We start from the raw sequence: 27,706 nt of genomic DNA on the forward strand, positions 1-27,706 counted from the left end.
CACCCCTACACCCCTCCCTATCTCTGTAACCCCCTCCTGCCCCTACACCCCTCCCTATCTCTGTAACCTCCTCTGGCCCCTACACCCCTCCCTATCTCTGTAACCCTCTCCAGCCCCTACACCCCTCCCTATATCTGTAACCTCCTCCAGCCCCTACACCCCTCCCTATCTCTGTAACCCCCTCCGACCCCTACACCCCTCCCTATCTCTGTAACCTCCTCCAGCCCTACACCCCTCCCTATCTCTGTAACCTCCTCTGGCCCCCTACACTCCTCCCTATCTCTGTAACCCCCTCCGGCCCCTACACCCCTCCCTATCTCTGTAACCTCCTGCAGCCCCTACACCCCTCTCTATCTCTGTAACCTCCTCTAGCCCCTACACCCCTCCCTATCTCTGTAACCTCCTCCAGCCCTACAACACCCCCGAGATCTCTGCCCTCCTCCAATTCTGGCCTCTTGCACATCCCCTGATTTCCTTCGCCTCTCCATTGGTGGCCGTACCTTCAGCCGCTTGGGCCCCAAGCTCTGCAATTCCCTCCCTAAATCTCTCCACCTCTGTCTCTTCCTTTAAAATGCTCGTAAAATTTTTACCCATCATTTGGTCACCTGTCCTAATACCTTCTGATGTGGTTCAGTGCCACATTTTATCGGATAACGCAACTGTGAAGCACTTTGGGTGGTTTTACAATGTTAATCAGGGACAATAATCATTGGGGCATTAAAAAATGTATTATTGTCTTTGAACATTTTCATTTATTAGTTGTAAAAATATTGGAGATTGGGGGAAAAGATTGTCTGACTGACAGTCAGGGTTAATCCAATTGGGTAATAGTCTATTCGTTTTCCAATTGACCATGGGAAGGCAGTGTGCCTGGAGGATGGACCAATGGCAGTTCGCGATGGGAGGTCATGCGATGATACCTCCAGGAATGTGTCCTACCCCAGCCTCGAGGGGCAGCAAACACCTCCTACACCTGGTGTCCCCAGGAGTAATCACCGAAGGCCAATCCCTGCTCAGCTTCCAAGAAGACTTGCATTTCTATAGCATCTTTCATATCCCCAGGACGTACAAAATCGCTTCAGAACCAATGAAGTACTTTTTGAAATGTAGTCACTGTTGTAATGTGGGAAACGCAGCAGCCAATTTAAGAACATAAGAACATAAGAATTAGGAACAGGAGTAGGCCATCTAGCCCCTCGAGCCTGCTCCGCCATTCAATAAGATCATGGCTGATCTGGCCGTGGACTCAGCTCCACTTACCCGCCCGCTCCCCGTAACCCTTAATTCCCTTATTGGTTATAAGAACATTTGCGTACAGCAAGCTCCCACAACAAACAATGTGGCCACAAACAGACCAGATAATGTTTTTTTTATGTTGTTGATTGAGGGATAAGTATTGGCCAGGACACCAGGGATAACTCCCCCGCTCTTCTTCAAAATAGTGGCCGTGGGATCTTTTATGTCCACCTGAGGGCAGATGGGGCCTCGGTTCAACCAAAAGACGGCACCTCCGACAGTGCTGCCCTCCCTCAGCACTGCACTGGAGTTTTCAGAGTAGTGTAGTGATATGTACAATTTTAAAGTGTACTAGTTCTCCTTATGTGGCTCGGTGTCAAATGTTTTGTCTCCTGTGAAGCGGCTTGGGACATTTTACTACGTTAAAGGTGCTATATAATTACAAGTTGTTGTTGTTATTGAAGTTAATTCTGAGGGGAATTTTGCAAAAGATGCACAGCCTGTGTTGAAGTCGAACCCATAAACTTAGAACCACATCCAACCCAACTGCGAAAACCAGCCATTGGATAAAAGACTGAGAGGAGAATTGGATCAGAGTCAAATTAAATCTTTAACACGGAGACCCAAATCTGTTGGGAAGGGGGATTTAGGGGTGAGAGATATTAAGAGGGCTGTTTGATTGTGTGTGGAGCAGATAGGGGAAAGAATTCAGTGTTCCTCAAAGCTGGGGACCAACAGATTGCTGGTTGAGGAGAGGAAGCCATGAAATAAAAACATGTACAGAGTCTATCAGCCATGATCTTATTGAATGGTGGAGCAGGCTCGAGGGACCGAATGGCCGACTCCTGCTCCTATTTCTTACGTTCTATGCAGAGTGAACTTGATGGGCCGAACGGCCTTTTCACGTTCCAAACGTTCTCGTTCTCGCGTATCATGATATAGCAGTTTATTGTAAGATCCTGACAGCCACCGATGCTCTCGGGGATCAAATAGAAAGCAGATTATAGGAAGGGTCATTACGTGAAGGAAATATGCTCAGTGTTTGTGCCGGAGGAGGCATTCACCAAAGGGGCTGACTGTACCCCCCGTACCCCCCTCCCAACACCACCCTCTGCCAGCCCCCGACAACTAATACATTTTATGGTAATTAGGTTTAAACATGTTTTAGGTCAAAAATACCCAGGAATGCAGTAATACTAAACAAAAGATGTTTACCCTGTATTTAACACAAGCTTTCTCAATATTGCCCTATAATGACGCTGCTTCCCTTACCATTTCTCCTTCCCCAATTCCTCTTTCTAATTTAAGAACAATCCAACACGGTCACCCCACGGACTGCCCGTCTTTCTCCCTCTGCAGCCCACTTTGATGCTTGCAAAGATCCCCGTTTTTCCAATGTCCCACCTCCCCAGTGGCTTAGACCACGTGCGCGTGACATTAAGAAGGCGTCAAACATACATTCATTGGTCACAAGCCTAAATCCGTGGTGGTCAAAATGGTGTTTCTCTCTGATTCTCTCTGGTGACGAGATCGAGATGTGATGCAGTGTGTGAATGGTTGATGGGACAGGGTTCAGGCAACTCTCAGCTTCAGCTGCCCTGGGCCCCATGAGGGCCAGCACTTCACAGTTGGCAGTCCAGAAGGTGACCCACATACAATGTACCACTCTGGTCGCCAAGGTGTTTCCCTCGCCCCTGTCATTGCGTTCGCGGAAAGGACTGCGTGTCGTTCCCAGCGAACCCGTGACCGGAAACTCCAGCCCGTTCTCGGTGTCACTTTTCTTCCCCAAGAGGAACAGCAGCCTCTGTCTACTTGGATGAAGACCATGCAAAGTCGCAGTGCGGCCCATCACTGGTCGCTGACCTGGGTGGGGGGCCGCACGGGGTGCATGCTTCCGAGTCAGTGTCAGACTCCCCTTCTGCGATGTACAGCCGGACTTTGGACCAGGGCGTGACCCCGCCGTAGGGAGTGTTGTTGGCCGCCTCCAGGTTCTCCTTCGATTGCGAGATGCTGAAGCCGCTGTACGAGCGCTCGAGTTCCTCGTGATCGACGGAGGGGATGGAGATGGACGTGTCGCTCTCCCGTTCTTTCAGCGCGTCCTCCTGGTGCTTGCAGCAGCGGTCGTCCGGCCGGCTGTACTCTGCACCCCCCCTCCCATAGCTGCCGTGCCCCGATATCTTGTCGTGCGAGACGGAGGGCGGAGGCGGGATTCGGACAAAGGCCCCGTCGCCCACTGGCGAGGTTATGAAGGTCAGAGTGCCGCGACTCTGCCGGCTCAGCCCGTTGGTCGAGTGTTGGTGTGATGAGGTTGATGGCGGGCAGCCGTTGGGGGCCAGGGCGGTCCCTCCGAGCCCCGGGAACGGCCTGTGCGCGGTCAGGCTGCACGACCGCAACATCTTGTTGGCGTTTGTGTTCTTCTCGCACAGCTCCCGGTTGTCCACCGGGCTGTGGTATGGTGGAGCAGGATCCGGCTCCTTGGCAATGAAGTAGGCCTCGGTCTCCGACTGTGGGATGCCCATCCGTTGCATGTAGATGTTCACCAGGAAGTCCAGCTTCTTCTCCATCGAGTGCACCTGGAGGACACAGAGAACCTGTTAACACCGCCCATTAACCATAAGAATATAAGAAATAGGAGCAGGAGTCGGCCATACGGCCCCTCGAGCCTGCTCCGCCATTCAATAAGATCATGGCTGATCAGCTCCACTTGCCTGCCCGCTCCCCGTAACCCTTTACTCCCTTATCATTCAAAAATCTGTCTATCTCCACCTTAAATCTGTTCAATGACCCAGCCTCCACAGTTCTCTGGGGCAGGGAATTCCACAGAACGATGACCCTCTGAGAGAAGAAATTCCTCCTCATCTCCATTTTAAATCGGCGACCCCTTATTCTGAAACTATGCCCTCTAGTTCGAGATTCTCTCTGCATCTACCCTGTCCAGCCCCCTCATATCCCTTGATTTCCCTAGAATCCAAACATCCCCAGACAATGAAGCTTCCTTTGACCAATTCCTTGACATTCACAGATCAATTATTGAGGGTAAAACCAATAACAGAAATGATAAGTGATCGATTTGCCTTGCTCATCATCAGACAGCCGTTCCTTCTCTCACCTCCAGCTTCTCTTCCCCGTGAACCAACCCATCTTGATGTTCTCCATTTTGTTCCCGTGACCAAACTTTCTCTGCTCCTCCGAAACTCCAAAGCACTCCACTCTAGAAGTTCTTGTTTCCCACACCTGCATCTTCACTCTGTTGAAAGACTCATCACACCTTCTCCTACTCTGATTCCTTCTTTCTTACAGATCTATGAAAGGCCCACTCTCCCTCAAGTCTTTCCTTCCACCCAAGCTCGATGTTACAGACCTGAACCTCCGTAGCTAATGCCTTGGCTTCAGTCCCACGCAAGCAGTGCGAGTATTCTCATTTTATGGGAATTGGCTCCCACTGCCCAATATTTATGATAACAGAACCGAGGAGTCTAACAATCGAACAATTGTCACTTGCACCACATCTCCGAAGATGGATCAAGTTAACACTGGGCGAGGTGAGGCTTGGCTCGAATTGTTAAGCTGTTTCGATCCTCAGTGAGGTGACATTACAGAGCAAGAAATCTGATCGGATTCACTTGGCTCAATCAGCAGCCCCTCCCAAACCCGCGACCTCTACCACCTAGAAGGACAAGGACAGCAGGCGCTTGGGAACACCACCACCTCCACGTTCCCCTCCCAGTCACACACCATCCTGACTTGGAAATATATCGGCCGTTCCTTCTACCGAGATAATCTACCCACGGCCCTCCCACAATCCATCGGAATTGCAAGGTAACACAGACCGACCAGCAGGGACCATTGGGCTGACTGGCCTGTTTCTGTGCTGTAAATTCAATCTCATTCTATGTCACCAGATTCTGGCCCATTTAGCGGACCCGAATTTCAAGCCCCAAGAGGGGTTTGGAGGCTCAGTCGTTGAGTATATTCAAGACAAAGATCGATAGATTATTGGATATTAAGGGAATCGAGGGATATGGGGATCGGCCAGGGAATGGAGTTGAGGTCGAAGATCAGCCATGATCTGATTGAATGGCGGAGCGGGCTCGAGGGGCCGAATGGCTGACTCCTGCTCCTAATTCTTATAAAATCATAGAATCATAGAAATTTACAGCACGGAAGGAGGCCATTTCGGCCCATCGTGTCCGCGCCGGCCGACCAAGAGCTACCCAGCCTAATCCTACTTTCCAGCTCTCGGTCCGTAGCCCTGTAGGTCACGGCACTTCAGGTGCACATCCAAGTATCTTTTAAATGTGGTGAGGGTTTCTGCCTCTACCACCCTTTCAGGCAGTGAGTTCCAGACCCCCACCACCCTCTGGGTGAAGACATTTCCCTCATATCTCCTCTAAACCTCCTACCAATTACTTTAAATCTATGTCACCTGGTTGTTGATCCCTCTGCCAAGGGAAACAGGTCCTTCCTATCCACTCTATCCAGGCTCCTCATAATTTTATACACCTCAATCAGGTCTCCTCTCAGCCTCCTCTGTTCCAAAGAAAACAACCCCAGCCTATCCAATCTTTCCTCATAGCTAAAATTCTCCAGTCCAGGCAACATCCTCGTAAATCTCCTCTGCATCCTCTCCAGTGCAATCACATCTTTCCTGTAATGTGGTGACCAGAACTGCACGCAGTACTCCAGCTGTGGCCTAACCAGTGTTTTATACAGTTCAAGCATAACCTGCTTGCTATTGTATTCCATGCCTCGACTAATAAAGGCAAGTATTCCATATGCCTTCTTAACCACCTTATCTACCTGGCCTGCTACCTTCAGGGATCTGTGGACCTGCACTCCCAGGTCCCTCTGTTCTTCTACACTTCTCAGTGTCCTAACATTTAATGTGTATCACTTGCCTTGTTAGACCTCCCCAAATGCATTACCTCACACTTCTCCGGATTGAATTCCATTTGCCACTGTTCTGCCCACCTGACCAGTGTATTGATAACTTCCTGCAGTCTACAGCTTTCATCTTCATTATTAACCACACAGCCAATTGTAATGTCATCTGCAAACTTTTTAATCATGCCCCTAACATTCACATCCAAGTTATTAATATATACCACAGAAAGCAAGGTACCCAGCACTGAGCCCTGCGGAACCCCACTGGAAACATCCTTCCAGTCACAAAAACACCCATCAACCATTACCCTTTGCTTCCTATCTCTGAGCCAATTTTGGATCCAACTTGCCACTTTGCCCTGGATCCCATCCTTATGCTAGTCTTTAATTTGTTGGTGGAATATCTCCTCATTATCGGGAGATTTTTAACAGGAAGGTGACGTTCTTTACCTGTCTCTCCATCTTCCCGAGCCGGCCCATCATACTCGGATCTTCAGGGGCCTCAGACTCTGCCGGGACCTTGGATCGATCCTTCTCCGGCAACTGGGGGCCGCGGCCAACGATTTGGTCGACTCTACCATAGGGGGCACACAGACATCTCAGGTAATAGATTACAATGTCAATCTGCCCCCGACACACAGGGGCTAACCCCATAGTTAGCAAAGGCAAGGCAAACGGTTAAAGATTATCAGAGCTCTTGGAAGGGATAGATAGATCTGTGTCGAGGCAAACAAAATGATTCTTTTCCAGGGGGGGTTGGGTGGGTATTTCTTCTCTTTTGTGAGGGGGGCGGGGCGGGAGGGATGGTGGAGTAAAACCCTAAAATATAACTCAACAGTTATTAGACAGACGTTACCAAGGGATGCTTCATATGCAGTTTGGCAGAGTGACAGTTGCATGCACAGGACTCAGACCGAGGGACTGGGGACAATGAATGCACACAGATACCAAGCAATGACAGGTTGGGAATGGAGACTTTGACCAGGGCCACCGTGTCTGCCAAACGAACGTGATGCCCCCAAGCTGGGCAAAGGCTGGCACTCAATGACCCACTGGACGTTAATATCGACCTCGGCATCTATACATGGGCGCAACGGATTCAAAACGGATATCCCGAATGGATGATCTCAGGGAGCGGCGGAATGGTCAGATCCACTCCCAGAGACACCCACTGGAAATCCAGCAGCCGTGCTTTGAATCGACCGGACCTGCCTCCAGCCACGATCCAGCAGGACAATCATTAACCATCCAATCAGGGGTGGTGGTGTTTGGTTGCTTGGTAATATTAATCTGCATGTACAACAACCACAATTCCTAATTGGAGGAGTTAATGGGAGAACAGCTTGAGCATTGGTCCAGTATTCAGTATTGGGTGTTGCAATGGTCTGCTGCTCAATGTTCTGTTTCTTAAAAAGAAAAAAAAATATTTCTATAGCGTCTTTCACAACCTCAAGACATCCCAAAATGCTTCTCAGCCAATGAAGTACTTTAGGGGTGTAGTTATTGTTGTAATGTGGGAAATGCAGCAGCCAATTTGCACACAGCAAGCTCCCACAAACAGCAATGTGATAATGACCAGGTAATCTGATTTTTGGGGGGGATGTTGATTGAGAGATAAATATTGACCCCAGGACACCGAGGAGAGCTCCCCTGCTCTTCTTCAAAATAGTGCCGTGGGATCTTTTGCGTTCACCTGAGGGGCCAGACGGGGCCTCAGTTTGACGTCTCATCCAAAAGACGACATCTCCAACAGTGCAGCACTCCCTCAACACTGCACTGGAGTGTCAGCCGAGATTTTAGTGCTCAAGTCTTCGGTGTGGGACTTGAGCCACAATCTTCACTTAGAAAGACACAGATTAATCAACGACAGTCAGCACAGATTTGTTAAGCGAAGGTCGTGTCTGACTAACTTGATTGAATTTTTCGAGGAGGTAACCAGGAGGGTCCCCACATGGCAGACTGGTCATGAAGGTTAAAGCCCGTGGGATCCAGGGCAAAGTGGCAAGTTGGATCCAAAATGGGCTCAGAGGCAGGAAGCAAAGGTAATGGTTGATGGGTGTTTTTGTGACTGGAAGGATGTTTCCAGTGGGGTTCCGCAGGCTCAGTACTAGGTCCCTTGATTTGTGTGATATACATGAATGATCTAGACTTTAATATAGGGGGTATGATTAAGAAGTTTGCAGATGATACTACAATTGTCTGTGTGGTTGATAATGAAGAAGAAAGCTGTGGACTGCAGGAAGATATCAATCAACTGGTCAGGTGGGCAGATCAGTGACAAATGGCATTCAATCCAGAGAAGTGTGAGGTAATGCATCTGGGGAGGGCTAGAAACATAGAAAATAGGTGCAGGAGTAGGCCATTCGGCCCTTCGAGCCTGCACCACCATTCAATAAGATCATGGCTGATCATTCACCTCAGTACTCTTTCCTGCTTTCTCTCTATACCCTTTAATCCCTTTAGCCGTAAGGGTCATATCTAACTCCCGCTTGAATATATCTAATGAACTGGCATCAACAACACTCTGCGGTAGGGAATTCCACAGGTTAACAACTCTCTGAGTGAAGAAGTTTCTCCTCATCTCAGTCCTAAATGGCTTACCCCTTATCCTAAGACTATGTCCCCTTGTTCTGGACTTCCCCAACATCAGGAACATTCTTCCCACATCTAACCTGTCCAGTCCCATCAGAATTTGATATGATTCTATAAGATTGCTTCTCATCCTTCTAAACTCCAGTGAATACAGGTCCAGTCGATCCAGTCTCTCCTTATATGTCAGTCCAGCCATCCCTGGAATCAGTCTGGTGAACTTTCGCTGCACTCCCTCAATAGCAAGGACGTCCTTCCTCAGATTAGGAGACCAAAATTGAACACAATATTCCAGGTGAGGTCTCACCAAGGCCCTGTACAACTGTAGTAAGACCACCCGGCTGCTATACTCAAAACCCCTAGCTATGAAAGCCAGCATACCATTTGCTTTCTTCACCGCCTGCTGTACCTGCATGCCAACTTTCAATGACTGATGTACCATGACAGCCAAGTCTAGTTGCACCTCCCCTTTTCCTAATCTGCCACCATTCAGATAATATTCTGCCTTCGTGTTTTTGCCACCAAAGTGGATAACCTCACATTTATCCACATTATACTGCATCTGCCATGCATTTGCCCACTCACCTAACCTGTCCAAATCACCCTGCAGCCTCTTACGAATCCTCCTCACAGCTCACACTGCCACCCAGTTTAGTGTCATCTGTAAACTTGGAGATATTACACTCAATTCCTTCATCCAAATCATTAATGTATATTGTAAATATCTGGGGTCCCAACACTGAGCCCTGCGGCACCCCACTGGTCACTGCCTGCCATTCTGAAAAGGACCCGTTTATCCCAACTCTCTGCTTCCTGTCTGCCAACCAGTTTTCTATCAACGTCAGTACATTACCCCCAATACCATGTGCTTTAATTTTATGTTACCAAAGCAATCTCTTATGTTGGACCTTGTCAAAAGCCTTTTGAAAGTCCAAATACACCACATCCACTGGTTCTCCCTTGTCCACTCTACTAGTTACATCCTCAAAAAATTCCAGAAGATTTGTCAAGCATGATTTCCTTTTCATAAATCTATGTTGACTTGGACCAATCCTGTCACTGCTTTCCAAATGCGCTGCTATTTCATCCTTAATAATTGATTCCAACCATTTCCCCACTACTGATGTCAGACTAACCGGTCTATAATTACCTGCTTTCTCTCTCCCTCCCTTTTTAAAAAGTGGTGTTACATTAGCTACCCTCCAGTCCATAGGAACTGATCCAGAATTGATAGACTGTTGGAAAATGATCACCAATGCATCCACTATTTCTAGGGCCACTTCCTTAAGTACTCTGGGATATAGACTATCAGGCCCTGGAGATTTATCGGCCTTCAATTCCATCAATTTCCCTAACACAATTTCCCACCTAATAAGGATATCCTTCAGTTCCTCCTTCTCACTAGACCCTCGGTCCCCTAGTACTTCCGGAAGGTTATTTGTGTCTTCTTTCATGAAGACAGAACCAAAGTATTTGTTCAACTGGTCTGCCATTTCTTTGTTCCCTATTATAAATTCACCTGAATCTGACTGCAAGGGATCTACGTTTGTCTTTACTAATCTTTTTCTCTTCACATATCTGTAGAAGCTTTTGCAGTCAGTTTTTATGTTCCCGGCAAGCTTCCTCTCATACTCTATTTCCCCCCTCCTAATTAAACCCTTTGTCCTCCTCTGCTGAATTCTAAATTTCTCCCAATCCTCAGGTTTGCTGCTTTTTCTGGCCAATTTATATGCCTCTTCCTTGGATTTAACACTATCCCTAATTTCCCTTGTTAGCCACAGTTGAGCCACCTTTCCCATTTTATTTTTACTCCAGACAGGGATGTACAATTGTTGAAGTTTATCCATGTGATCTATAAATGTCTGCCATTGCCTATCCACTGTCAACCCTTTAAGTAGCATTTGTCAGTCTATTCTAACAAGGAAAGTGAATACACATTAAATGGTAGGACACTGAGAAGTGTAGAGGAACAGAGGGACCTTGGAGTGCAGGTCCACAGATCCCTGAAGGTAGCAGGCCAGGTAGATAAGGTGGTTAAGAAGGCATATGGAATAATTGCCTTTATTAGCTGAGGCACAGAATACAAGAGCAGGGAGGTTATGCTTGAACTGTATAAAACATTGGTTAGGCCACAACTGGAGTACTGCGTGATGTTCTGGTCACCACATTACAGGAAGGACATGATTGCACTGGAAAGTGTGCAGAGGAGATTTACAAGGATGTTGCCGGGAGTGGAGAATCTAAGCTATGAGGACAGATTGGATAGGCTGGGGTTGTTTTCATTGGAACAGAGGAGGCTGAGAAGAGACTTCATTGAGGTGTTTAAATTATGAGGGGCTTGGATAGAGTGGATAGGAAGGATCTATTTCCCTTAGCAGAGAGATCAAAAACCAAAGGGCATAAATTTAAAGTAATTGGTAGGATGTTTAGAGGGGATTTGAGGGGAAATTTCTTCAAGAAGAGGGTGGTGGGGGTCTGGAACTCACTGCCTAAAAGGGTGGTAGAGGCAGAAACCCTCATCGCATTTAAAAAGTACTTGGATGTGCACAAAGTGTCGTAACCTACAGGGCTATGGACCGAGAGCTGGAAAGTGGGATTAGGCGGGATAGCTTTTTGTTGGCCGGCGTGAACACGCTGGGCCGAAATGGCTTCCTTCCGTGCCGTAAACTTCTATGATCTTATGCTCCTGTGATTCTATGATGATTGTTCTGACTCCGAGGCGAGTGCGCTGGCTGATAAAGCTTTCTGATCGGGAATCCAGTGGCAGCATGAGGCACTGCCAGGGCAGGTCAGACTTTCCTCTACCCTTGCCCAGCAATGTTCCTTAACGCCAATCTCAGAAACGTGACCCTACCCAGATTGTCCATTTCCCCCATCATCTGCCCTTGTGGCCGGGAGTGAGTTGAGGCCCGAACAGGAACTGTGCTCGGATCTATAGATGAACTAATTCCACGTAGGGGCCGAGCTGAATGGACGGGGGTTGGTGGGGAGGGGTAGAGAACCGTTACTGTGCGCTACTCTGACACTAAGATTAGGAAGCTCCTGAGTCGGACCTTGATCTGTGCTGCGTTAGGTGATCTTAACTGGATGAATAGTTGGCTTTCCACATTTCACCTTGGTTGGAGAAAATCCCTCCATGCCCTCACCCCTCCCGATCTCTGTAATCTCCTCCAGCCTCACAACTCCCCTGCGCTCCTCCAATTCTGCCCTCATGTACTAAAGTTGCATGTTCAGCCATGAACTCATTGAATGGCGGTGCAGGCTCGAAGGACTGAATGGCCTACTCCTGCACCTATTCTCTATGTTTGAGCATCCTTGATTTTCATTACCCCACCATCGGTGGCCGTACCTTCAGCTGCCTGGGCCCTAAGCTCTGGAATTCCCTCTCTAAACCTCCCTGCCTCTACCGCTCTCTCCTCCTTTAAGTCGCTCCTTAAAATCTCCCGCTTTGCTCAAGCTCTTGATCATCTGTCCTAATTTCTACTTATGGACTCAGTGTCAAATGTTGCTTGGTAACGCTCCGATGAAGATTCTGGGGACGTTTTATTACTGTGAAACGGTACCTCGTATTGGTCACCTGTGCTAGGACAGGAAATAACTTGGATTTATCAGGCACCTTTAACATAGTCAAGCATCCCAAAGCGGGAGTGCAATTAGACAAACATTGACACCGAGCCAAATAAGGGGATATGAGGACAGGCGATGGTCACAGTGGAAGGTTTTAAGCAGCGTCTTAAAGGATAGAGAGGCGGAGAGGTTTCGGGAGGGAGTTCCAGAGCTGAGGGCCCAGTCGGCTGAAAGCACAGCCACCAATGGACCGATGGAAGTGGGTTTTTTTTCAAGAGGCCAGAATTGGAGGAGCGCAGAGATCTTGGGAGGGTTGTGGGGCTGGAGGAGATTACAGAGATAGGGAGGGGCGAGGGCCATGGAGGGATTTGCAAACAAGGATGAGAATTTTAAAATTCACCAGCAGCAAACGTGTGCACTGAACCACCTCATCAAGCTGATTAAACATTCCCAAGCCCAGGAGCTGCTCCCCAGGTACAGGTCCATGCACGACAGCATTAGCGGAGAGCCAATGATTGGGTCAGCAGTCCAATCATGGGTTCCCTCTGCCCAGGGGGAGGTATTTGTTGCTTCCTTTGTCCAAAGCCTTTGAGCGGTGTTGATATTTGGTTGTCCACCATTTGCCCAACCCAAGCGGCAGCATGCCAACATCATCTGGGTCCCCTGAGGGGGGTGGGGAAGATCCATTGACAGCGTGCAGCGGCCTTGCCTCGTGACCTGTCCATGCTTTACTCTGTTTCATGCTTCCATGCAAATGATGATTAGCAACTTCAAATCCAAAGTGCAAACGATTTTGGTTCTTGCTTACTTCCTGGCGTCAGGATCACAAACATTCCCAATCATTTAAAAGAAATGAAAAAAGCGTTTTTTTTTGGTAGTTTCCCGCAGTGCAGTGCAAGCACTTCCAGCAAAACCCCTTCATCGATCACCTCACTGATTACTTACCCTCTGGTCCGAGGTCACAGAACTGCAACAGCGAGCCGGTACTGAGTGCATCTTACACTTAACTTCAAGCAAATTGTTTGAAGAAATCTTGAATAGATTTTCTTTTTGTTTTGTTTTTTAAATCTGCACCTCAAAACCCTGGAGAAGGGGGTTGGCTGTTTAAATGACAACATTTGAGTGAAGAGTAAGAAGCAATCTGTTGCTGTGCTAACCTAGGAGAGAAATGGATTGAATCTTTGGAAGTGGCGAGTACTCCTTTTAGCTTCTTATGCCGGGGGGTTGAAGGGGGTGGGGGGCCCACAATCATATCTATCCTGGCAGAGTAAAATACAAGAGAACACCAGCAGAATGTATAATGAAGCAACGTGAGGCAATGGAAGGAAATCGTATCAACAGTAAGAATATCAAGCAGACAGTGTGGCCAGTGTCCAGGGGGCTGGCAGGAAAGGCTGTCTTAGAGGAATCCGTTTGACGCTCGTGGCTCCATTTTGTGGTCTCTCCAGAAACTTGCTGAGACAGTCCGTGTCTGGAGAGGGACCATGCGGCAGCCCCAAGTCTCTGACCGACTGCCATCGTGTATCGCGGCCTTGTGTGGCTCTGACCTTCTGATAGTTACACCGCTCCGTTGATGACCACACTGTGAACTTTCCTCTCCGGGTCGGCAGGCACCTTTCGGTTATGGCCAGAGACCCACTGTGGAACGCACACTTGCTGCTACCAAACCCGTGGAATGGCAGTGCTAACCGAGAGTGAAGATCACGGGAGAGGAATGACGAAATGGCCTCCCCGCTCTCCAGAGTAAAGAACGTTGAGAAGACCCTCGGGCCCCATCACCCTGCGACAGCTCAGCAACTGTCCCACTGGCCTCTCCCGCAGCCCCCTGGAGATTCCAGCATCATTTCCTCGAGTAAATCTGTGAGTGTCACACTCTACCTCCAGAACTCTCAAGCCCGACACCAGCAGTAAGCCTGCCCGCTCTCGCATTGTCCACATGCACTCGAGAACTCAGCACAAGGTGTACAAGTTTCCTTTTAATCTTTTTACAAATTGCAATGTATGCACCTGTGAGTATGCTACATCCGGTCCAGGGTGTCCCTGGAGATGGAGCACGCGGTGTCCACCGGTACGCTCGCGGCCTTCCGTGAGAGGTGGGCACCGGAGGGACTGGAGCGCATCATCACCCCCGGCAACCAAATTTTAATTTGATTTTATGTCTAAATGTTAATTTGTTTAATCTGCCGGTTTTAGTGCCCCCCCCCCCCTTTTAGCCAGGGGCACTTGTATAATTTGTGTTTCAGTACCCTAAAAAAAACCAAGGGGGCACTTGAAAAGTGTTTTGGAGTGTGCCCCCCCCCCCACTTTAATCAGGGGGCACTTGATTTTCTGATAACAAAATAGTTGTAGAACTGTTGTACATCCGAGCCAGGGTGTCCCTGGAGATGGAGCACGCGGTGTCCACCGGTACGCTCGCGGCCTTCCGCGAGAGCTGGGCGCCGGAGGGACTGGAGTGCATCATCACCCCCGGCAACCAAGTTCTAATTTGATCTGTTTAATGTCTAAAGTTTAATTTGTTCATTTGTCGGTTTTGGTGCCCCTTTAATAAGGGGGCATTTGATTTACAGGTTCAACCAAAATAGTTGTACAGCTGTTGAGTTGGGAGTGGCTTAGCCAGTCATGTGATGTTCACAAGACTCAATAAAACCCCAGCCAGTTGGGTTCGGGGGATCCACGATGGGGCAGGTGGTTGTGAGCCCGGTGGATGAACTGGTAATGTGTAGTGTGATTGTTAAACCTTTGCTAATAAACCAACTAGTTCTTAATAGCAATGTGTTGCAATGAATTCTTAAGCAAAGAGCCCATGAAGCAAATACATTACACACATGATCAAGCATTTTCTTTCCGATCATTGTGAAATGATGACACATTCTGTTATGAGCTCAGGTGACTGGTCGATGGACTGTTGGGCGTTTGGAGGTCGAAACCTGCTCATGTCTGCCGGTGACACGCTCACCAGCTAACAGCCGGAGTGTAAGTCAGTCGTTAGATTCTCCTAACTGCAATGCACTGCTGATCACCTCTGCCCGCTGTTTAACGTTTGTTAGTCAGGATATTCCCAGTGACGCAATCTGTCATAACATTGATACCCAGCAGCTTTCCAATCGGAGCTTCCCGTTCGTGTCAGGAATAAAAGTCATGTGAGGTGTAGCAATAGGCAGCCACTGCAGATATAAATATCCTCTGCAGGAGCAGGCCATTCAGCCCCTCGAGTCTGTTCCACCACTGAGGCAAATAGTATCGATGCATTTAAGGGGAAGCTGGATAAACACATGAGAGAGAAAGGAATAGAAGGATATGGTGATGGGGTGAGATGGAGAGGGGTGGGAGGGGACTGGTGTGGAGAATAAACCCCGGCACGGACCCGTGGGGCCCAATGGCCTGTTTCTGCGCTGATAAGGTTTTGGGGTTGGGGAGGGTTAATACATTTTAATCCGTTGGTGGGGATTTTTTTGGTTGCTGTAGTCATCATCATCATCATCATAGGCAGTCCCTCGGAATCGAGGAAGTCTTGCTTCCACTGTAAAAGTGACTGTACAGTCCAATACGGGAATTACAGTCTCTGTCACAACTGGGACAGACAGTGGTTGAAGGAAAGGGTGGGAGGGGAGTCTGGTTTGCCGCACGCTCCTTCCGCTGCCTGCGCTTGGTTTCTGCATGCTCTCGGCGACGAGACTCGAGGTGCTCAGCGCCCTCCCGGATGCACTTCCTCCACTGAGGGCGGTCTTTGGCCAGGGACTCCCAGGTGTCAGTGGGGATTTTGCACTTTATCAGAGGAGGCTTTGAGGGTGTCCCTGAAACGTCCTGGCAACGTGTTGTAGTACCAGCACATTGCCAGGAGATGGTGGTGCTTTGTGCACAGGTCACACCTTGTCCACCTCACATCGTTCTATCTTCCTCCCACAGTGAAAATGACGTCAAACAAGATTTTTTGATATAATAATTAAATAAATATGTCGAATGATAAAATGTTTCTCAATCCTCCGACTGCAGGTTCATGTCACTCCAGTTCTGTTTGCTTTAACTTGATGCACAGTGGCATTGAAACGAACACTAATATTACAGTAATAAATCATCTCCAACACATGGGATTGCTTTATTACTGGAAGGATATATCGGCCTTGAGGGAGTGCAGCGTAAGTTTAGCAGAATGATACCCAGACTCCAAGGGTTACATTACGAGGAGCAATTACACAAACTCGGGTTGCATTGTCTGGTACGCAGTAGGTTAAGGGGTGATCTGATCATAGTAGACAGATTGGGGGGGCAGGGGGGAGAGGGGCGAGTCTAGCACTAAGGGACACAGTCTAAAAATTAGAGCCAGACCTTTCAGGAGTGAAATTAGGAAACACTTCTACACACACAGGATAGTAGAAGTTTGGAACTCTCTTCCACAAGTGGCAATTGATGCTGGTTCAATTGTTCATTTTAAATCTGAGATCGATAGCTTTCTGTTAACCAAAGGTATTAAGGGATATGGGGTAAAGATGGGTATATGGAGTTAGGTCGGAGATCTTACGAACAATGACGGACAGGTAAAGACCACCTGCCCCCATCGAGCCTGTCCCACACAATTGTGATACCTTGTGTATCACAACATATACACTCCACCCCTCCCCAAGCCATTGGATCTCCTGGGAGCGGGGAAAAAAACAGATAAAAGCCCAGGCCAATTTGGGGGAAAAATTCTGGGAAATTCCTCTCCGACCCATCTAGGCTATCGAAACTAGTCCAGGAGATCAGCCATGATCTCATTGATTGGTGGAACAGGCTCGAGGGGCTGAATGGCCTCCTCCTGTTCCCGTGTTCCTAATATTAACCCAAAACTAGGTTAAATACCCAAAAACCCAATTAATTGTCATCTGAATTAGACGTTAAAGTTTAAAGAATCCCGCTCATCCTTTCTCTATTCTTTCCCATTTCCTTGCTGCTGTTTTCCTAATTATTGTTTGGAGATTTTTACCTCTGTGAAATCTATCTTCTAACTCTTGTCCGATCTTAAAAATAACTTCAAATTTGATAGCTGTTCCTTCTGGCTCATTGTTTGAGAGATGGGGTTCTATTGGCTGTAAACTGTTTAACAAGACCTGACCTCAATCTTGAGCAACCAGCATATCTCTAACTCCCTTATTATAGGATATAAAGTACCTGAGGGGTTAAAGTCGCTAACTCACAGCGGGGGGCTCAGGGTGTAATTTGAAGCTTCTCCCCTGCAGAATTTCCCTCTAAGTTCAATTGGAGCCAATTATTGTGGTGGAGGCATAATTATTTCTTGCTAAAAGTCTTAAATCGGTGTACTCTACCATTATAAACTCCAATGTCAACATTTATACTGGGATCTGTCCATGTAAACTGGTCACGCTGTAATGACACCCTCCCACCAGTGGTGGCGCTAGTAATGCACTGTGTGTTATAATGCTTCAGACACAAAGCAGTGTATTGACTCACTCACCATAAGCAACTCCACAGGAAATCAGGAGATTATTTTCTTGGATTGCTAAGGTCCATCTAGTTCGCCTTCTACCACTCTGTCAGTCACATGATACAACGGTAATGTTGTTGACCAATCACGGTGATCGATCTCTATCAATGGGTCTACAACAGACCCAGACAGAAGGTGAGGAAACCCCCAGTGGGGGAGAGCTTTGGGAACCACAGGTCCACAGTCAGCTGTTCCCCCCGAGCTCGCTGCACTCACCCCACGGCATGGCTCACATTAAAGACTTGCATTTCTATAGCGCCTTGCATGACTTCAGGACGTCCCAAAATACTTTGCATCCAATTAAGTACTTTAGGAGTGTAGTCACTGTTGTAATGTGGTAACCACGGCAGCCAATTTGCGCACAAACAGCAATGTGATAATGACCAGATAATCTGTTTTAGTGATGATGGTTGGGGGATAAATATTGGCCCCAGGACACCGGGGAGAACTCCCTGCTCTTCTTTGAAATAGTGGCCATGGGATCTTTTACATCCACCTGAGGGGGCAGACGGAGCCTCGGTTTTACGTCTCATCAGAAAGACGGCACCTCAGACAGAGCAACACTCCCTCAGTACTGTCCCTCCGACAGTGCAGCACTCCCTCAGTACTGTCCCTCCGACAGTGCAGCACTCCCTCAGTACTGTCCCTCAGACAGAGCAACACTCCCTCAGTACTGCCCCTCCGACAGTGCAGCACTCCCTCAGTACTGTCCCTCCAACAGTGCAGCACTCCCTCAGTACTGCCCCTCCGACAGTGCGGCGCTCCTTCAGTACTGCCCCTCCGACAGTGCGGCGCTCCCTCAGTACTGCCCCTCCGACAGTGCGGCGCTCCCTCAGTACTGCCCCTCCGACAGTGCGGCGCTCCCTCAGTACTGCCCCTCCGACAGTGCGGCACTCCCTCAGTACTGCCCCTCCGACAGTGCGGCACTCCCTCAGTACTGCCCCTCCGACAGTGCGGCACTCCCTCAGTACTGCCCCCCCGACAGTGCGGCGCTCCCTCAGTACTGCCCCTCCGACAGTGCAGCACTCCCTCAGTACTGCCCCTCCGACAGTGCGGCACTCCCTCAGTACTGCCCCTCCGACAGTGCGGCACTCCCTCAGTACTGCCCCTCCGACAGTGCGGCGCTCCCTCAGTACTCCGCTGGGAGTGTCAGCCTGAATTTTATGCTCAAGTCTCATATACTATATCCCCATAATGTTATCTTCTGAAAGAAATGAGAGCAACCAGTAATATATGACACTGGGTACTGTCTGGCTCCAATCAGTGCGCTGTGGTGTGACAAGTAGTGCCCTTCTCAAGTACTGAGGGGCAAGGAGCTGGTCGGGGCACATAGAGGATGATGTGGCCAGGGGGGGGGGGGGGGGATGGAATGTGTTGAATATAAGAGTGGGCCCTTGCCTGGACTGCAGGTTCTTGATCCTGGACAACATATCCAAGTGTCCTGCAGAGTACTGCTCGATCACATCCATGACGTCGTAAGGCCGCAAACTCTCCTTGAACTTCCGCTTGGAAACGAGAAATCGCATAATGCTACAAAGAAAGTTCCCAGACGGTTAGGGGTGGGGGAATTCAATGACTGGACAGCAAAGAGAAAGACAATTCAGTCTGCGTCACATGGGCTTTCTCCCCGCCCTTTCCTTGAGAGCGCCGAACCTTGCTGGGGAGATGGACCATTCTGCGGGTCCCTTTCTTAACCATTCTTCACCCTGCGAGCCTCGGCAGCGGGTACCGGGGGTGGGGGCGGGGGGGTGGCGGAGCTATTCGACTATGGTGGCATCGCGGCCAAGCCCCGTTCTGTCAATTACCTGACGCTGGCCTTCCTGCATTGGGTCACTGGGCCATAATCAGCACTGCGAGCCCCGGCTTGCCCCCTTTCCCCCAATTTGTGCATCATGGAGACCAGCTGCCACCACTCCGAGCAAAGTCCACACACACTTTTCCTTCCTCCTCTCTCGAAGGCCCTTGGGCCTATTTTTTAAACTCATTTCAGCCAGCGTGGACTGGGCGGTAACGGCTAGAAAATGGCGGAGTGTCACATGCCACCACGGTTACGCTGGCGCTCCAGCTGCCGCCATCTTGGGGAAAGGGGGGTCCTGTTACTGCCGAGTATCTGCCTGCTTCAGGCTGTGGGTCACATGATCTGCAGGCTGGGGTCACGTGATCTTCAAGCTGTGGGGCACGTGATCTGCAGGCTGTGGGTCACGTGACACCATACAGGACCCCCCCCCCCCCATGGCGATTTCGGAGGTGCATGATGGGCGGAGCCTCCGTGGCTCGCACTCTGACATGTGTGGCCTTCGGTGGGCCTCCTGTAAAGGGACCGCTGGGGGGGAGCTCGGGGAATTGGTGGGAGTTCTGTTGGCCCACTGTACCCCCCTCTCCCCCTACAGGATCGCCCTCCCCTTGCCCAGCCTCCGACACTCAGGGACACCGTCGGGGGGGGGTGGTGATGGGAGCGCCGATTTGGCAACCGCAGTTTGCCTGGAAATCTAACTGAGGCCCAGGCCTCATAATGGACAGGGCCTCACGCCGGCTGAAGTTAGAATTGCTCCATCGGCCTCCTGTCAGCTTCAAGGATGCCAGTAACCGCCCCATCTCCCCCCTATCAGCCCCCCACCCCGCAAGCACCTCATTAAAGAGACCATTGCTCACGCGCTTGCCTGCAAGGGCCTAAAGTCGCAGGGCTTGACCCGGGACGCAGCTCCCAAAGGGTCCGAGACAACCTGCAGTTTCCACTCAAGTCTTACCACATGGCTCTGATCAAAATTTTCAGTCCTGGGGTTAAGTCGTCCGTGATGAACTCACATTGATAGCTCCTGTTGTCTGGGATGTCCTCCTCGGGCAGACTGGAATGGTCTGAAACACAGAGCAAGCACATTGGAAATCCACACGGCGGCAGGTCGCAAACCCAAACAGTATTTCTCCCAGAGTCAGCCCTCTATTTCACGGCTTTTCCCAATTCACACTCAGTATTCTACCTGTCGTCAGTTAGTAGCACTCTCCTCTCGCAGTCAGAAAGAACGTAAGAAATAGGAGCAGGAGTCGGCCATTCAGCCCCTCGAGCCCGCTCCACCATTCAATAAGATCGGGGCTGATCTTCTACCTCAACTCCACCTCCCCGCCCGATCCCCATAGTGTCCAAAAATCTATCGATCTCAGTCTTGAATATACTCAACGACTGAGTATCCACAGCCCTCTGTGCATTTAAGTTCCACTCCAGACACTACATCGCATCCTACAGTACAGAAAGAGGCCATTCGGCCCATCGAGTCTGTGCCGGTTCTGTGAAACAGCGATCCAATCAGTCCCTCTCCCCCGCCCTTTCCCCATAGCCCTGCAATTTTTCTTCCTTCAACTATTTACCCAATTTTGAAAGTTATTATTGAATCTGCTCCCACCGCCCTTTCAAGCAGCGCACTCCTGAGCACAACAACTCGCTGCATAAAGAAGAAAGTCGCCTCATCTCCCCTCGGGTTCCTTTACCAAATATCTTAAATCTGGGTCCTCTGGTTACCGACCCTTCTGCAGGTAGAAACAGTTTCTCCTTATTCACTATATCAAAATCCCTCACAAACTTGGGCAAGAAACCGGGGAGAACTCCCCAGCTCTGTTTCAAAATCAAGCGATCTTTTACGTCCACCTGAGTAGGCAAGTAGTGTTGTGTATCTGTAAACGCATGCACTCCCATATTCCGCCACCAGGGAGCGCATCCCCTGAAGTCCCAAGGGATCCCAGCATCCATTGGGAGCACTGTATATAAGCCGGCCCTAAGGCCTGTTCCTCACTCTGGAGTGTCTTATTAAAGACTGAGGTCACTGTTACTTTAACCTCCATGTGTGCAGTCTCACCTATGTTGGTTTACCATCAGTACAGCACTCCCTCCGACAGTGCGGCGCTCCCTCAGTATTGCCCCTCCGACAGTGCGGCCCTCCCTCAGCACTGCCCCTCCGACAGTGCGGCCCTCCCTCAGCACTGCCCCTCCGACAGTGCGGCACTCCCCCAGTACTGCCCCTCCGACAGTGCGGCGCTCCCTCAGTACTGCCCCTCCGACAGTGCTGCACTCCCTCAGTACTGCCCCTCTGACAGTGCGGCACTCCCCCAGTACTGCCCCTCCGATAGTGCGGCGCTCCCTCAGTACTGCCCCTCCGACAGTGCGGCGCTCCCTCAGTACTGCCCCTCCGACAGTGCGGCGCTCCCTCAGTACTGCCCCTCCGACAGTGCGGCGCTCCCTCAGTACTGCCCCTCCGACAGTGCGGCATTCCCTCAGCACTGCGCCTCCGACAGTGCGGCACTCCCTCAGCACTGCCCCTCCGACAGTGCGGCACTCCCTCAGCACTGCGCCTCCGACAGTGCGGCACTCCCTCAGCACTGCGCCTCCGACAGTGCGGCACTCCCTCAGCACTGCGCCTCCGACAGTGCGGCACTCCCTCAGCACTGCACTGGAGTGTCAGGCTGGATTTTTGTGCTCAGTCTCTGGGGTGGGAACTTGAACCCACGACCTTGTGACCCCGAGGCCGAGAGCGCTGCCCAGCGACTCGTGGCCTGATGCTGAAGCGGATGCTGGTTTGTGAATCAATGAATGAAGCTGAGGTTGATGTGAGAGTCAGCGCCCACACGCACCCTCCGAGTTCTGCCGTGACCCTGCGCCCTTCAGACGGAAGGCCTGCCTGAAGCGTGCTCTGTCGGTGAAGCTCCAACTCTTCTGCACCTTGTCCGGACTGCCTTCAATGCTGTTGTTGGCGCTGGGCGATCGGCGGATGCTGCTCTGTGGGGAGCCTTTGCCTTTGGCACTGGGACCCTTGGGGCTGGAGAATCTCTCCCTCAGGCTGACCTTGCTGCTGTAAAACACAGGCCCTTCATCAACACAGGTCTCAGTGCAAACCCTCCCCTGGGCACAGACAGCAGGATAAGCGGCAAGGTGCATGGGTTCTCAGATCCCTGGAGGCTCGCACTCACTGCCAGGATCCACTGAAGGCTGAAAGCTGCAATGGGCACAACATTCTCCGCTGGGATCACTGAAACTCCGTGTCACCCATTGTTCAAAGCCCATCGACCCGAGAGAGACATGTCTGTTCCCCCACACACACACACACTCGTTACATACACACACACACCGACCCTACATACACAGACCACCACCCCCCCACACACACAGAACCCCCCCCCCCACACCCCTCCGCCCACACACACACACACTCGTTACATACACACACACACCGACCCTACATACACAGACCACCCCCCCCACACACACAGAACCCCCACCCCACACCCCTCCGCCCACACACACACACACTCGTTACATACACACACACACCGACCCCACATACACAGACCACCCTCCCCCACACACACAGAACCCCCCCCCACACCCCTCCGCCCACACACACACAGACACTCGCTACATACATATAGACCCCCCCCCACCGCACACACACACAGATCCCCCCCCCATATACACAGACCCCCCCCAAACACAGCCCCCCACCGCACACACACACAGATCCCCCCCCATACACACAGACTCCCCCATGCATACACAGACCCCCCCCAAACACAGCCCCCCCACACACACACAGACACTCGCTACATACACATAGACCCCCCCCACCGCACACACACACAGATCCCCCCCCATACACACAGACCCCCCTACATATACAGACCCCCCCTAAACACAGCCCCCCCAAACACAGACCCCCCACACACACACAGACCCCACCCCCACACACAGACCCCCCAAACACAGACCCCCCAAACACAGACCCCCCACACACACACAGACCCCACCCCCACACACAGACCCCCCAAACACAGACCCCCCCACACAAACACAGACCCCCTCTACATACTCAGACCCCCCACCCCACACACAGACCCCGCCCCCCCCCACACACACACACACACACACACACCCCTTCCCCCCACCCTTACTGCACACACTGACACACACCCTCCCCTCTGCTTCTTAAAAAAAGACAGATTGTTCTACAAATCAAACTTGGATCTCCAACAGACCTTCCAACTCACTGTCCCCTTCTGTCCCCATTGTTCACTGCCCCTGCTCTGCACCGTACCCCTGGGGTGGAGTTTGGGGTAGTTTGGTGCAGTAGTCCCGGGATCTCTGGGGCTGTGTGTGTCTGGGCTGGATTCACCCGGCATCCCATGGTGAGGGAGGGGGCGAGGGCCACGTTACTTCCCTCTGGGAACAGGGGAAGGAGCTGAAGAACGGGCAGTTATTTTTATGAGGGTGATTTACATCATCGGCTCACATCTGTAAACAAAGGAAACATCAGTAAACTTTTATTAATCCAGCTGTCGTCTTTTTGCAACAGACGGACTTTATTCAGGGATTGGATTGTCTCCTGTTACTGGGCTGTCCAACTTGTGTGAAGTATGATAGTATCTGGGAACATCTCAGTCCGTAACATGAAGAAACATTAATGGGAAGAGGCCATTCCACACGTTAAACCTAAACTTCTCTCAGTATAAAAACTACCTTATCATGGACTCACCCACCTATTGAATCTCCTCCCACAGCCCGTGTACACTCTCCCCTCCCACAGCCCGTGTACACTCTCCCCTCCCACAGTCTGTGTACACTCCCCCCTCCCACAGCCCGTGTACACTCTCCCCTCCCACAGCCCGTGTACACTCTCCCCTCCCACAGTCTGTGTACACTCCCCCCTCCCACAGCCCGTGTACACTCTCCCCTCCCACAGCCCGTGTACACTCCCCCCTCCCATGGACACTCTCCCCTCCCACAGCACGTGTACACTCTCCCCTCCCACAGCCCGTGTACACTCTCCCCTCCCACAGTCTGTGTACACTCCCCCCTCCCACAGCCCGTGTACACTCTCCCCTCCCACAGCCCGTGTACACTCCCCCCTCCCATGGACACTCTCCCCTCCCACAGCACGTGTACACTCTCCCCTCCCACAGCCCGTGTACACTCTCCCCTCCCACAGCCCGTGTACACTCTCCCCTCCCATGGACACTCTCCCCTCCCACAGCACGTGTACACTCTCCCCTCCCACAGCCCGTGTACACTCTCCCCTCCCACAGCCCGTGTACACTCCCCCCTCCCACAGCCCGTGTACACTCTCCCCTCCCACAGCCCATGGACACTCTCCCCTCCCACAATCCGTGTACACTCCCCCCTCCCACAGCCCGTGTACACTCTCCCCTCCCACAGCCCGTGTACACTCCCCCCTCCCACAATCCGTGTACACTCCCCCCCTCCCACAGCCCGTGTACACTCTCCCCTCCCACAGCCCATGGACACTCTCCCCTCCCACAATCCGTGTACACTCCCCCCTCCCACAGCCCGTGTACACTCTCCCCTCCCACAGCCCGTGTACACTCCCCCCTCCCACAGCCCGTGTACACTCTCCCCTATCATGGACTCTACCCCACATTTATGCTCGCTGTTATGAAAATTTTTTAAGCAAAACCCCAGAAGATACGTTCATCCTCACATCTCTACCATCCAACCCAAGTCTGCTACCCTCTCGTCAACTTCTCCCCATTCCTCAACAGTCACCCCCCCCCAGTCCAGGGGTTCGGGAACTCCCGTGCCCCGAGGATTATTTGATCGCCACAGTATCTAACTGTGACTAGAGCCAAGAGCTCCACTCCAAAACCAGCCAAGCAGCACTGTCCTGTCAAGTGGTGTGCCCCACACCTACAGAAGGAACGGGAGATATCAGCACCAAAATCTGCGGCTCATTCGCTCGAGGTTTGTAAGAATGCATGGTTCCATACTGGGAATAAAGATCGGGACTAAATTTAACACAAAAGGTCGGCAGGAAGCCCGGACCATGAAACCCTTTGAAGTGCACAAACAGGCCTTGTACTGCAGCAGGCACTGCCTGTGACAGAAGTTAGCAGAACGGCTCTCTTGCAGGAGCACCACAAAACGCTGGCCTCCCCACACACAGAGAGTCAGTGAGCATGCACACAGGCCAATCACAGTGCCGAGGGAAGGGTGGGGGGGCAGGCTGGGAGCACAGGGCAGAGAATGGAGGGCCAGGCAGCATGAGAGACACTTAGCAAAGACAAGACAGGACTCAAACAGTTCATGCAGAGAAATCGCCGGAAATGAAAGGATTCCTGTCCCTTGTTTTAAAAGATAATACGGTAACCAATCAAATCACTAGTGTAGAACTGACATTTGCTTCTAAAATTCACTTCTGAAATGAGTAGTGATCCCTCTGTACTGAGTGTGACACTGACTGAAACGCAAGACAAACTCACACTTTTTCCATCGCTTAGAAATCAACTGAAGTGTTTTTATACAATTCCTGCATTTGCCCCGTGCATTCTCTCTCCTATCCATTATTCCTCTTGCTACTGCCAGTCAGGGGGCAGTGCCACTGTCCACTCTCCCTCCCCCTCCAATCTCCAGTTGGCTCAGTGCTCGAGTGCTCCCGGGGCAGTAGGGAGCCTTGATCTCCATCCACTCTCTCCCTGGGTGACTGGGCCACCATGACCTCTGGTGGGAGTTCCAGTTTCAGTGAGGGTCTGGGCTAGCCAATCCAACCTGACCTTTGTTGGGTTACCAGAGCTTCAGTGACCTCTAGTCTCTCCCGCCACACCAGATAACAAATGACAATAATCCGTTATGCTTTCATAGAAACTGATATGTACACCAATCATTTAGTACATACAGTTTCAGTACAAGAACATTCAACATTGTGAAGGAATGTTTCTTTAAAAATCAGAATCCGATCTCCCAGACAGTGTTCCTCGGCCAAACCTCAGGATATTCTCAGTATTTGATTCATTCAGAATTGACCATGGGCAGAGCCAAAGAGACCTTCAGCCCAACTGAACCCGGTGAACGTGCTTTCACTTCCTGTATTGGGAAGCAAAGCCACACCTGGCAGTGCCGCTGGGCACGGGGCAGGTACAGGTGGCTTAGTGCAGTGGCTGGGGCTTTCAAAGCAAAGGACAATCTACACGGTCCCAATCCCCACTCTGTCCACAACCAGAGATATCTGCTGCCCTTGCTCAGAGCCTCCTCATGTGAATCTACGGTGGGGACTAAAACAGGTTCTTTATACATAGACCGACTCACTACACACAGTGACACACACTGACTCACTACACACAGTGACACACACCGACTCACTACACACAGTGACACACACTGACTCACTACACACACTGGCTCACTACACACAGTGACACACACCGACTCACTACACACAGTGACACACACAGTGACTCACTACACACAGTGACACACACTGACTCACTACACACAGTGACACACACCGACTCACTACACACACTGACACACACTGACTCACTACACACACTGACTCACTACACACAGTGACACACACTGACTCACTACACACACTGACTCACTACACACGCAGTGACACACACTGACTCACTACACACAGTGACACACACTGACTCACTACACACACTGACTCACTACACACGCAGTGACACACACTGACTCACTACACACGCAGTGACACACACTGACTCACTACACACAGTGACACACACTGACTCACTACACACACTGACTCACTACACACAGTGACACACACTGACTCACTACACACACTGACTCACTACACACAGTGACACACACTGACTCACTACACACAGTGACACACACTGACTCACTATACACACAGTGACACACACTGACTCACTACACACAGTGACACACACTGACTCACTACACACACTGACTCACTACACACAGTGACTCACTACACACAGTGACACACACTGACTCACTACACACACTGACTCACTATACACACAGTGACACACACTGACTCACTACACACAGTGACATACACTGACTCACTACACACAGTGACACACACTGACTCACTACACACACAGTGACACACACTGACTCACTACACACACAGTGACACACACTGACTCACTACACACAGTGACACACACTGACTC

The 27,706-nt window shown here is 50.7% G+C and overlaps 1 protein-coding gene across 1 annotated transcript in view; it reads right to left on the reverse strand.

Moving 5' to 3' along the window:
- Positions 1-3,044: 3,044 nt before the first annotated feature.
- Positions 3,045-27,706, reverse strand: part of kcnq2b (potassium voltage-gated channel, KQT-like subfamily, member 2b) — a 186,184-nt gene continuing 161,522 nt past the window's right edge. The window contains exons 12-16 of the mRNA XM_070895140.1: positions 22,379-22,596; positions 20,506-20,614; positions 19,157-19,288; positions 6,571-6,694; positions 3,045-3,809 (exon numbers count right to left, since the gene is read on the reverse strand). Of these exons, the coding sequence (XP_070751241.1) occupies positions 3,045-3,809; positions 6,571-6,694; positions 19,157-19,288; positions 20,506-20,614; positions 22,379-22,596 (1,348 nt within the window). The remainder of the gene's footprint in view (positions 3,810-6,570; positions 6,695-19,156; positions 19,289-20,505; positions 20,615-22,378; positions 22,597-27,706) is intronic.

The sequence above is a fragment of the Pristiophorus japonicus genome, chromosome 12, assembly GCF_044704955.1.
Source record: "Pristiophorus japonicus isolate sPriJap1 chromosome 12, sPriJap1.hap1, whole genome shotgun sequence".
NCBI lineage: Eukaryota > Metazoa > Chordata > Chondrichthyes > Pristiophoridae > Pristiophorus > Pristiophorus japonicus.